Source organism: Rhinatrema bivittatum, chromosome 4 (assembly GCF_901001135.1).
Source record: "Rhinatrema bivittatum chromosome 4, aRhiBiv1.1, whole genome shotgun sequence".
In the NCBI taxonomy this organism is placed as follows: domain Eukaryota; kingdom Metazoa; phylum Chordata; class Amphibia; order Gymnophiona; family Rhinatrematidae; genus Rhinatrema; species Rhinatrema bivittatum.
In genome coordinates, this window is record NC_042618.1 from 171,760,898 (window position 1) to 171,773,656 (window position 12,759).

The following is a 12,759-nucleotide window of genomic DNA, read 5'->3' on the forward strand; positions in this document are numbered from 1 at the left end:
TTAAGGGATCTTCCGGTGGCGACCCGGGGCAGGGCGGATCGCTGGAGGGCTCCTTTGGTGTTGGTCTCCCTGGGGGGGACACCGGCCTAGCTCCCCCGACTTTTTCGCCGCCAGGCACGGAGCGCCGCGGTCTTCGGGGGGAGGGCCCCGCCCCCTTCTTTGGCGGGAGCGGCGGCCATTTTAGAGCTGGAGAGCGCCATCGATTCGGATGCTGAGGAGCCTCAGCATGCTTTTTCTCCGCGTTTGCTGCCGATTCGAGCACCGGACTCCCCCTCCACCACCCCGGCCCCCCCCCACGGGCCTCTCTCCTACCCCTCCTTCGTCGGCAGGGGGGTTTTCGGCCGAGTTTGTCATTTTAATGCATCAGGCGTACCTTCAGAGCCTGCAGCCGTCTGGGGGGCCAACGGGCAGTGGACAGGCGAACCCCACGCCCGCGAAGGTACCCCGGCTGGCGGGGGTGGGGGGTTCCAACCCGGCTCCCGTGGGGGGCGGCCCTAGGGCGCTTCTTGCCCTTCCTCCGAGCGGAGCGGCTCCAGTACAGGACCCCCTGAGTGACCCTGCTTCGACCGCAGACGATGAGGCGCTGCTTGCAGCGCACCTGGAGTGTGACGATCCGCGGGTGCTCCGGATTTTCCGTAGAGAGGAACTGTCAGACCTCATTCCACACGTCCTCCAGGAATTGGACCTGGATCTACCTGTCGAGCCGCCGGGGCCCCCGGCTCCCTCAGTAGCCTCAGCGAGCTCTAAAGGGGACCCGGTCCTTGCGGGCTTGCGTCCCCTGGCACGGACTTTTCCTATCCATGAGTCTTTCCTCCACCTTCTGGTGCGGGAGTGGGACACGCCGGAGGCATCTCTCCGGGTTGGCAGGGCGATGGACAAGCTCTACCCTCTCCCCGGCGATTTTCTGGACCTGCTTAAAGTTCCCAAGGTTGATTCGGCAGTCTCGGCCGTCACAAAGAGGACCACGATTCCGGTCACTGGGGGAACTGCTCTTCGGGATCTCCAGGACAGAAAACTGGAAGTCTGCCTTAAGAAGATTTTCGAGGTCTCGGCGCTGGGGGTCCGCGCAGCTATTTGTGGCTCTCTTACCCAGAGAGCCGGTCTTCGGTGGGTACAGCAGCTCCTTACTTCCCAGCAACTGCCGCCTGAGGAGGCGGCGCAAGCGGATCGCCTGGAGGCCGTTATTGCATACGGAGCCAATGCACTCCACGACTTGCTGCGGGTCCTGGCTCGGACCATGGTTTCAGCTGTCTCCGCCAGACGCCTGTTGTGGCTGCGGAACTGGGCCGCAGATGCATCGTCCAAATCCAGCCTGGGGGCTCTACCTTTCAAGGGTAGGTTCCTTTTCAGCGAGGATCTTGACCAGATCATCAAATCCCTGGGTGAAAACTCGGTACATAGGCTGCCCGAGGACCGCCAGCGGTCATATCGTCCGTCTAATTCCTTCTCCAGGAATCGGTCTCGCTCGCAACGGCGATTTCGGGGCTCCAGGCCTCAGGGCCCAAGAAACCCCTCAAACAGGTCTCAATCATGGACCCGGTCCTTTCGGGGCCGCAGACCACCCAGGGACTCATCGGCGCAGGGCGCCTCCAGCAAGCCCACCCAATGATGTCAGGCCGGTCCACTCCTCTCTCCCGAGGATCGGAGGACGACTAGCCTGGTTTTACGAGGAGTGGGCCAACATCACCACAGACCAATGGGTTCTGGATATTCTAAGGCATGGTTACGCTTTGGATTTGCGGCGTCTCCCCAAAGAAAGATTCATCTTCTCACCCTGCGGGTCAGGTCACAAGCGCCGGGGAGTACAAAGCACGCTGGACCGGCTCCTAGCCCTGGGGGCCATTTCACCCGTCCCCGCCGGAGAGGTGGGCTCGGGTCATTATTCCATCTACTTCGTGGTGCCCAAGAAGGAGGGCTTCTTTCGTCCCATTTTAGATCTCAAGGAAGTCAACAAGGTCCTCGGATACCCCGGTTCCGCATGGAAACCCTCCGCTCGGTCATAGCGGCGGTTCATCAGGGGGAGTTCTTGGCCTCCCTGGACCTGACGGAGGCCTACTTACACATCCCGATACGTCCGGCTCATCACAGGCTCCTCCGCTTCAAGATACTGGGGCAACACTTTCAGTTCCAGGCCCTCCCCTTCGGGTTGGCGACGGCACCCAGGACGTTCACCAAGATAATGGTGGTAGTGGCGGCTGCGCTCCGGCGAGAGGGGATTCTAGTACATCCTTACCTGGACGATTGGCTCATCCGAGCAAAGACCTTCCCGCAGGGGCAGCAGGCGGTCGACAGGGTAGTCGGTTTCCTACAGTCCCTCGGCTGGGTTGTCAACTTCGGCAAGAGCAGTCTCCTTCCATCTCAACAGCTGGACTTCCTCGGAGCGCGCTTCGATACGGCTCAAGGCAAGGTCTTCCTGCGTCCGGACAAAGCTCAGTCACTGAGGGAGCAAATCTTTCACTTTCTCTCTCTCTCAGACCCTACAGCGCGGGATTACCTGCAGATCCTGGGATCGATGGCCTTTGCAATCAACCTGGTACCCTGGGCCTTTGCACACCTGAGGCCCCTGCAGATGGCGCTGCTCTCGCGGTGGAAACCGGTCTCGGGGGACTATCAGGCGATACTCCCTCTCCTGCCGGCCGCCAGGCTCAGCCTTCGCTGGTGGCTGGACCCCAGGAACCTGGCACAAGGCTGCCCTCTGGAACCGCCGGAGTGGATTGTTGTCACTACCGATGCCAGTCTGACAGGCTGGGGGGCCGTGTGTCTCCGAAGCTCGGCCCAGGGGCAGTGGTCAAAGGAACAGGCGTCCTGGCCGATCAACCGCCTGGAGACCAGAGCAGTCCGTCTGGCGCTCATGCAATTCCTGCCTCTCCTCCGCAAACGGGCGGTTCGAGTTCTCTCGGACAATGCGACCACGGTCGCCTACATCAACCGACAGGGAGGCACCAAAGGCCCGGGGGTGGCCATCGAAGCGGCCCGGCTCATGGCATGGGCAGAACGTTTCCTCGACCGCCTGACGGCATCACACATCGCAGGAGTGGACAACATTCAGGCGGACTACCTGAGTCGTCAGACGTTGGACCCCGGGGAATGGGTCCTTTCCGACGAGGCAATGTCGATCATCACCTGGCGCTGGGGGACGCCCGCCATGGACCTCATGGCTACGTCTGTCAACGCGAAGGCTCCTCGGTTCTTCAGTCGGAGAAGGGACCACGGGGCAGAAGGGGTGGACGCCCTGGTTCTCCCCTGGCCGGCCCGTCTCCTTCTGTACGTCTTCCCCCTGTGGCCACTGGTGGGCAAGGTGTTACGGAGGATAGAAGATTACCCAGGGAAGGTAATCCTGGTGGCTCCAGAATGGCCGCGGCGCCCATGGTTCGCGGATCTTCTCAACATGGTGGTAGACGGACCCCTGCGACTATCACACCTCCCGCGGCTGCTCCATCAGGGTCCGGTATTTTCGGATCAGGCGGAACACTTTTGTCTCGCGGCCTGGCTTTTGAAAGGCAGAGTCTCCTGCGCAAGGGATACGCAGTCACCGTGGTAGACACTCTCCTCAAGGCGCGTAAGACCTCCACTTCAGTCGCTTACGTACGGGTCTGGAAGGTGTTCGAGGTCTGGTGCTCTGGGCAAGGGGTCTCTGCGACCACAGCCTCGCTCCGACAGGTCCTGGCCTTTCTCCAGGAGGGCTTGGAGAAGGGTCTCTCCTACAATTCTCTGCGTGTGCAAGTCTCGGCTTTAGCCTCCCTGGCCCGCACCACGGGAAGTACAGATCCCTCGTCTCATCCGGACGTCTCGCGGTTCCTCAAGGGAGTCAAGCACCTGCGGCCGCCGGTGCGGCACCCCTATCCCTCCTGGAACCTCAACCTAGTTCTCTGGATCCTTGGGGAGGCTCCCTTCGAACCTCTGCGGCAGGCCTCTCTTAAGGATGTCACACTGAAAGCGGTGTTCCTGGTTGCCATAGCTTCAGCGAGGCGCATCTCGGAGCTTCAGGCGCTCTCGTGTAGGGAACCTTTTCTTCGCTTCACGGACTCGGGAGTCTCCATTCGGACTGTTCCTTCGTTCCTGCCGAAGGTGGTGTCGTCCTTCCACTTGAACCAGTGGGTGGAGCTGCCGGCCTTCCCGTCAGATGCGCCCAAGTTGCTCCGGCGCCTCGATGTGAAGCGGACTCTCCTACACTATCTGGAAGTGACCAATGAATTCCGGGCGTCCGACCATCTCTTCGTTCTCTGGTCCGGCAACAAGAAGGGACTGGCAGCGTCCAAGACCACTATAGCGCGGTGGCTCAAGGAGGCAGTCTCCTCTGCCTACATTGGCGCCGGGAAGGCTCCCCCGGGGGGAATCAGGGCTCATTCGTTGCGTGCCCTGGCTACGTCTCGGGCGGAGTCTCAGCATGTTCCTATTCAGGAAATCTGTCGTGCAGCGACCTGGAAATCGCTACACACCTTCTCGAAGCATTACCGGTTGCAATTCCCGGTAAGTGAGTCGGGTTGTTTTGGGGACAGGGTTCTCCGAGCAGGGTCTTCAGGGACCCACCCGGTTTAGGGAAGCTTTGGTACATCCCACGGTCTGGACTGATCCTAGTACGTACAGGGAAAAGAAAATTATTCCTTACCTGCTAATTTTCGTTCCTGTAGTACTTAGGATCAGTCCAGATGCCCACCCGGGTTTGCTCAGTGCTGGTCAGACTCCTGCTCGTGTACGTTCTATCTCCTGTTCCTCACTCTCCTACGCTCTGATTGTTCTGTTATTTCTTATTACTTCGACAGTTTCTCTTTGCAAGTTGCATTGGTTATTCGTTTATATGGGTTCAATTGAACGGTGCTTGATCCATCCTTCTCTTTCTGTCAAGTGTTCTCTCTTGGCTTTGATATTCTCGATACTGAGGATCCCTGGAGGGTGCACCTGCTTATATGTCAGCACCCTCGGAAGTTTGCTCTGACTCCATCTGCTGGACGGGGGACATAACCCACGGTCTGGACTGATCCTAAGTACTACAGGAACGAAAATTAGCAGGTAAGGAATAATTTTCTTTTTCCTGCTAAATGCCCGGTTTATTATAACAACAAACAGTACAATTTTTTTTAGACCCTCCCCAGCTTGTGATGTTCAAGCAAGATGAGGTTAAACCTGTAATGATCCCGCTGGCTCTGTCCGGATGTGGGGTGAGGGGAATTGGGGGGAGGTTATTGACAAAGGGTGGGATCTATGAGGTCCCTGTTAACGCCCAGACAGAATCTGGGTGTATCCTGTGAACATTCAGCCATTCGCCTTGGCCATGGCGTCACTGCTTCACATTTTTTTTCTGCTGTGATTTGTGCTTTTTGTTGTATTAGAATTTGGACTTAAAGGGATTGGTGTGATCGATTGAGAATCATGAGAGGAATTTCACTCCATGACAGTGTTAGAAGGGAAGGAAACTGCTGTAAAAATTTGCTATGCAGGGGCACCTAGGGTATCAGGGAAGTCAGCTACAAGGGGGTCACCGCGGAGAAGCTGGATCACTATCACAGGGTTCACACTAAGAGGGCTATTTAAAAAAATAAGAAAGTCTCTGGGTACTTTTTACCCTCAGGACTTGCCTCAGATTTAGAAAGTGAAAGTATGTGCACCATCTCTCTCTCGCAGCAAGTTACAGCTACTGCTGGCAGGGCGTAACTCGTGCATGTGGGTTTCCGCGCACGCTTTTAAAAATCAAAGCATGCGCTCAAGCCCAGACTCTGCCACCCTCCCCAGAATGCCTCTTGATTGCCTTCACAAAAGGATGCACGACGGCAAATTATGCAAAAACCTTTTCGCTTGCAGATTTTCTCCTCGGCCATTTTACGGCCATGAAACCTCATTTTACGCGCACAAAGGGCTTTGACATTTTGGCCTAGAGTCTACTGCAGAAGGTTGTACTGAAGTGCACTGTGGCATAGTCACTTGCTGCCAGCAATCTCTTCCCTGGCCGGAGTGGGCTTGTGTCAGGGTGACTCTCTGGGTCTGCCGGGAGGGCGTCGGTAGGCGGATTAGGCTCCTGTCGATTAGTTTGGCCCCCACACTCTTCAGGTCACTCTCTAACTGCTCATGCTGTGTGCAGACTTTAAACATGCCAAGCTGGGACTGAGGACAGAGAGCACCCCTACGCACAGATTTAGGCCTAAAGGTAGGAGTGTTTATATAATAATCATGATGATAATGAAAAGCTGCAAGGAGATTTCTACCTTGGAAATGAAGGAAGAGGTGAGCAAAAAAGGGGAGGAGGAAGGGTTTGATGATTTTGTTCTAATGCTTCCCCTCGGTGCTTATTTGAAATAATAGATTTTGGTAATACTGCTGCTTTCAACCCTTGGCAGAAGCAGTGCGGTATTGGCCGAATGATAGGAACCCCAAAAAGAGGAATTTTGTTATCCAAATCATGGGCTCAGTATCCAAGGCATCCCAGACTTTATTTTGGCCTTGCTAAAGTCTGGGAGTCAGATGATGATTATGTGGAAAAGACGGACAGCACAAATAGGATGTGGGGATAGTGGATGTGTTTACTGCCTATTTCTTGAAAGGAAGCAAAGGCTGCAGCAGAGCACAGCCGACTCACGAGCTGCTCACATAACCATTCAGACCATCGCATGCTGTAAAATTCCTCCTTCTTTTCTGCCGCAGAGACTCTTAGTGGGGCCAGAGTAAGAAGACACACAGACATTAGTGCAGGTTTTTACTCCTGTTTTAATACACATGTTTCCTCAGTTTACTGTGGGATGATATGTAACAGGGCTCTCAACACCAAAAAAACTGTAAGCTAAAACAGGAATAAAAAACAGCACTAAAATTACTGTGGGTGCAGGCTGATCCCTTGTAAATGATTAGCTATTCCCCAGCAACACAGGGAGGTGCGATAAAGAACAGACCACTTAAGGCACATTTTCTTAACGCTGGAAATTTAACTCCTGGATCAGAGCAAGAATAGAACTTAACTCACATTTCTGGTAACCTTGTTATATCTATTACTGTGCCCAGGGTGGTAGAAGCAGGTAGAGACACTACCACACATGCACTGCATTAGAATAACATTGGCCCACCAGAAACGTGAGTTAGCTTTCACTCCACCTCAAACTCAGGAGTTAAATGTCCAGTATTGTGCCAGCTGAAGCACTGCATGCAATGCCATTGTACCACAGTGCCAGTGTAGATGTGTGCCCCATTGTTTCAAGGCATGGCAAATAATATTGAAGCATAAGCTCCCTGGGGTGGGCTCCTACAGCTGAACAGTGGCACAGTGGCCTTGCATGCAAAACTGCCTCCTGACTTGGGCACATTCTCGCATGTAGAGCATGCCAAATGAAATGAAGGGTAAGCTCTCCTGAGAAGGCACCTATAGCCATTCACACTCTTTTGTGCCTTAGTAGGGATGCACAGTGCCAAAGTGTGTAGTGTTTGGCTGTAGGAGGCTGTCCCAGAGAGCTTACTCTTTAATATCACTTGGCCTGCCTTGCCCAAATGACCTTGCATGTGAGACTGTGTCCAAGTCGGGTTGCCCAGCACCAGTCTTGCATGCAAGATCATTTTTGTCACACTCTTTACAGCTTCCAGCACTTACCTCCTTTCTCCTGTTTTAAAGCACTTTTTAAAGTACTTTTCTGCATTGGTGTGGATTTTTCAGGTTAAATCACATTTTAGCGTGTTTTTTTACTCCTGCTTAATTTACATCCTTCTAGCTCACTGCATCCTGAGGTACTACTGGTTTCTATCCCCTGTGTTAACCAAAACCCACACTAAAATGAACTCCTGTTTTAGTGCAGTTTTTATTACATTGGCCCCACTCTGAGAAAGCCATTAGAAAAGAAACGCAAAGCAAATCATTATGGTTAAAATGCATGCAAAATTGATGTATTTTTTTTTTTCTCAAAGATCAAACTGAGATGTAAAAAGAACAGCTGCTCCCAAAACAAGCTGGCGTCCAGACTGGTTCGGAAGGTGTCCCAGGTGAAGCAGAAAGTAAAGAACAAAGCTCTCCCCTCCAGCCTCGGCCCCTTTCAGAGGAAGGAGCAAAGCCCAGCAAGCAAGATCCAGAAGAAATTATCCCAGGTCCGCACTTCAGGAGCCTCTCCCAAGCACCTGCAGCCTCCTGAGGACAAAGAGGCAGCTAAGACTAACACTGCCAGCACTACAGAAGCAGGTACCAATCAATGCATTGTGTGATTGCCATATGGCCTTTATCGGCAGGTGGTGTTAAAGGGAAGGTAACCTCACTGCACCTGCACCCTCCCCATATCCCCTTCAAATTAATGACCTCATAGCAATACTCTTTCAATTGTTGCCGTCTTCAAAGCAGGAAAGGGAGGCTTTGATAGTGCCCCTTTGCAAATTGGTGTTTGATAGCATAGAACAGATGATCCTAGCAAGCACCACACCCTGAGCCATATCTGTGGCATGTGATAACCTTCAAACTCCAGGCCATCAAGAGCTTTCTTTCCAGCACCAGTGCAATTGGGAACATTTTGCTATCAGCTCAGTGACTAATGGGGGGTGGGGGGAGGGAGGTGGGAGGACTGGGAATAGGAGAGGGGGGGATACAGCTACATCACCTTCCTTTCTGAAGATTGGGTGCAGTCCTTCCCGATCATTTTGGTCTGTGTCTGTATGAGAAGACATTAAGCCCCTGACAGCTTCCTGGCGTTGTATTTTGCAAATGAAAAAAGCATATTCCCATAACTAGAATTAATCAATCAATTATTTATTTATTTATTTATTTATTTATTTATTTAACACTTTTATATACAGAGGTTCTAGTAACAAAGTTACTAATCACTTGGTTTACATACAACTTTGAAATGACTTAAACGTGAGTCTTACAGAGAACAGGGAAATGAAGAACTAGGATATAACTCATTTTAAACTTATTATGAAATAGATCATTTTAAATAACAGAAATCAAAAATACAAGAGATTAGGATCAAACATGTAACAAGCGATCAATCGTTGGCTAGAGAAATTTGTTATTGCATCTATGATTATTAAGTGGTGGGAGACATAATTAATTGTCCAGGGTAGGTAGGAATGAGTAAAGTCAAAGTCAGGCGTAGGCTCGGGTGTGTTATGCTGTGTTGGTGCATTTCCTGCAGTGTCAGTTGATACAAAGGAAGGATATCGCAACTGGTCTCAGGGAAAGACATAGATGGTTTTAGAAAAGTGTGAATCTTGCTGATGGTGGAGGAAGGAGTATGAAAGGAAAAAATCAGAGTAATGTCTCTGTGGCAGTCAACCTCAGACCACTACATGTCAGTTTATGAGCACCGCAGAGGAAAGAGAAATTGAAAGTGTAGCTTGTGAGTAATAGTAGTGGTACTGGAATAGTAATAGTATTACTACAGTAGCAGTAGTAGTACTGTAGCAAAGCAGCATTCATAATACTTAATACATTCATAACACTACTAGTAGTAATGTATTAGTAATAGTAGTGCTGGAGCAATGATAGTGCTGTAATAGTCGCAGTACTGTAGTTACAATGGAGTAATAATAGTACTACTGTAGTAACAGTAGTGGTGATGGAGCAATAACAGTAGTACTGCAGTAGTAGTCGTGCTGCTAGTGTAGCAGTAGTAGTACTGGAGCTGCGCAGTTGTAGAAATGTAGTAGTACTAAAGAAATAATAGCACTGTTGTAGTAGTGCTGGAGTAGCAGCAGTATTACAGTGGTAGTAAGAACATATGACATGCCATGCTAGGTCAGACCAACATCTTGTCTCTGACAGCCAATCTGTGTCACTTGTTTGGACCCAAAGATCAGTAGTACTGGAATAGTATAGCGGTAGTTGTAGTAGTAGTACTAATAATAGTAGTAGTAGTAGGATTGCCAACTGGCCAGTATTTGTCAGACCAGGTTGTTTTTGTTAAAGGAAGGCCAGTGGCCAGCAAACCAGAAAACTGGCCAATGTAAGTTTTGGTTTTCTGCAGACAGCCATCCTCCAGACCAGCCAGGAAGTCCCTACTCCCTCTCCTCTACATGGCAGACCTTATTTTAAATCCAAGGGCTCTTTGTGCCCAATCATAACAGTGGAGGCAACAGCCCACAACAGAATCAGCTTGTGATGAAATGCAGGGACAGAATGTAGTCAGCGCACACTTATCTTCCAGGCCCAGAAGTGGCTCTGCCCCTGCTTGGTGAAAGGCAGGGCTTTGGAAAAGGAGCATGGACTAACTCTCTCCTGTCCCCACACACCTTCAGAAGTCGATTTTGCTGCAGCCATACTCCCTCAGAGGTGCATCCTGCAGGCCATTCTGGCATCGGGGCTGAGCTGGACCCTGCAGGAGCAGTTGCTGGATTCATCCAGACAGGAGAGAAGGAAGCGGATTTGCTGATCCCCTCCCTCCAGGGCCAGAGGAGACAGCAGGCCAAAAGACTGACCCAGGAGCGACACATGGAAAGGAGAGGAGTGCAAGGGCAGGGTGCGCCAATCCAAGCCAGGCCCTGCAGGAGCAACTGGTGGAAGTTAATTCAGCCCCTGCCACCAGGAAGAGAGAAGTGCGTGCAAGCTGATCCCAGGCAACAATTTTCCCCTCCCCCTCTAGCAGGGGAGCACAGCCATAGGCCAATCAGCACACCCCCCCCCCCCCCGCCCAGAGTAAGAGAACCAGCAGGCCTGGGCTGTCCACATAGTTTCATGCCTCTCCCCTATCTCTGCCAGGGAGAGTAGGCTGCTAAGGAGGGGGAGGAGAGCAGCCTGGTTTGATTTCATCCTCTCTCAAGAGGGGAGAACTGGGTCAAGGAGCCTAGGAGGAGAGATGTTGGAAGGTAAGTACAGCTGGTGTCTAATTTTCTACTGGTGTGGGGGGTGGGGCAGGGTGGCATTGGTGACTACTGGGGATTGGAGGGGATGGTTTTGCCCCATTATATGCATGGAGTTCTAGTTTTGATTGTCCCATTGATTTCTCTTAGATAATCAGAGCTACAAATCCATGACTCCAATGTGGCAAAACCAGAACTGGATCAGCCTGTTCAGTTGATCTGGGGTGAGTTGGCAATCTATGGGGGGAGGGGGGGGGAGGGGATTGTAAATGAAGCTTCTATGCACGCATTGCTCTCTGCAGAGTGTGTGTGCGTACTGTATTGGGAAAGTGCTGCATTTAGTGAATCGTATGTATTGGGGGGATGGCTCATGTGTATGGGAGATCATTTGTATGGGGAGCTCTAGGGGATTGTGTATGGATGCATTGAGGGGGGTTGTAGTCCCATAGGGGCTGAAGAATACAACCACCCATGTACCCCTCCCTCCTCTCCGATGCGGTATGCTAGGGCCAAACACCTTAACCTGATCATTCTCCTCAGTCCCCAATCCCCTGCCAATGCCTCCTCTCTTACCACTGTTGGTTTGGGGTAGCAAGAGAAGGTGATGAATCGGCGGTGCCACGGGCTGAGACATCTTTTGCAGCTCAAGGCTCAACTGGCACGAGGAACCGTGCAGAACACCACCACAGGTTGCCAGAGGATGAGATGGGATTGACTGGGGGATGAGAGAGGGTGTGAAAGGACCTGTACTGTATATGTGTGTGACTAAGGGAATGGGGGGATCCTTTGTGTGAGGGGGGGTGTTTGTGTGTGTGAGAAACAGAGGGGACAGTCAGGATGCAATTGTCCTTTTAGGAGCTTCCTATATAAATTGATCTATTTCTGTTATCGAAAGTTGTAAAATAATAGTTGTAAATGGGAGAACAGTATCTTTTTATTTTACCATTTCAATTTTAGACTTCCTACTTTTTATTTCTAAACTATTGCCTTATAAACTAAAGGTTTGTACAGAAACTATCTGTAATAAACAATTGAGGAAAACTTATTCATAATGCAACATACTAACCTGTTTCCATCACCAAATTAGAACACTAATTTCAGGGGGGGAGGAATAGATAAAAAAAATAAATAAATAAAGGGAAGTACCAATAACTGAAACAAATAAACATCAGCAAAGAAACAGGCGGTATTTGTCAAGTCTATGTTTATCAAATCCCAAGGTGTGTTATGACAGTTTATTTATCACAGCTTAGGGCTCCGAAACCCTCTTGGAATCCAAAAACACTACTTTGTTCAGGAACTCACAAACTATATTTTACATTTGAGAACATTATGAAACATTTACAAGGATATTGTAAGTGAAAGAAGCCCCCAGAGCTCGAGCTTCTCATCTCATTTCCAAAAAAAACAATTTCCTCCTTTCTTGAGTAGTTTTTATAACGTCCGAAAAGATCCATAATCTTTGTCCATAAAACAAAGCCTGAGCTGGTTCAAAGACAAATGTCCCTAACAACGTCGCTCTCTCCTGGGCATCCACAAGCGGTTGCTCCAAAATGGCTAAAATATTTATACTATTTCTGGTATTTTGTGCTACCTCCTTTCCCCACCTTGACGTATCGGCAAGAATTGTTTTATATGGAAGATAATAAACCTTACTAAATGGTAGAACTGCTTCGGGGGAGGGGGGGGGGAACCCAAAATTTCTATAAGATATTTTTGAAATAGTTCTCGAGAAGAGAAGCTCTCAAATTGCTACATCTTTTGACATTTTGTCCTGTATAATTTTGGAGTTTGCCACTTTTAAATCTGTGACCTCTTTTTCCAAACATTCTGCTCAGATCTTAACTTTTCTCCTCAAAATATCTTGCAACTGAATTATCCCATCAACTATATGAGTCAAGGAAACAAGGTCTTTAGACTATTTCTGAATAGCAATATCCAGCTTTGTTAAAGCTTCCCAGATAGCATCTAAAGTAACTCACCTGCGACTTTTGGCCAGTG

General features: G+C 50.5%; 1 protein-coding gene across 1 annotated transcript in view; it reads left to right on the forward strand.

The window, feature by feature from the left end:
* BAHCC1 (BAH domain and coiled-coil containing 1) overlaps window positions 1-12,759 on the forward strand; it is a 216,488-nt gene that overhangs the window by 174,363 nt on the left and 29,366 nt on the right. Inside the window, exon 16 of the mRNA XM_029599222.1 lies at window positions 7,882-8,149. Within this exon, the coding sequence (XP_029455082.1) occupies window positions 7,882-8,149 (268 nt within the window). The remainder of the gene's footprint in view (window positions 1-7,881; window positions 8,150-12,759) is intronic.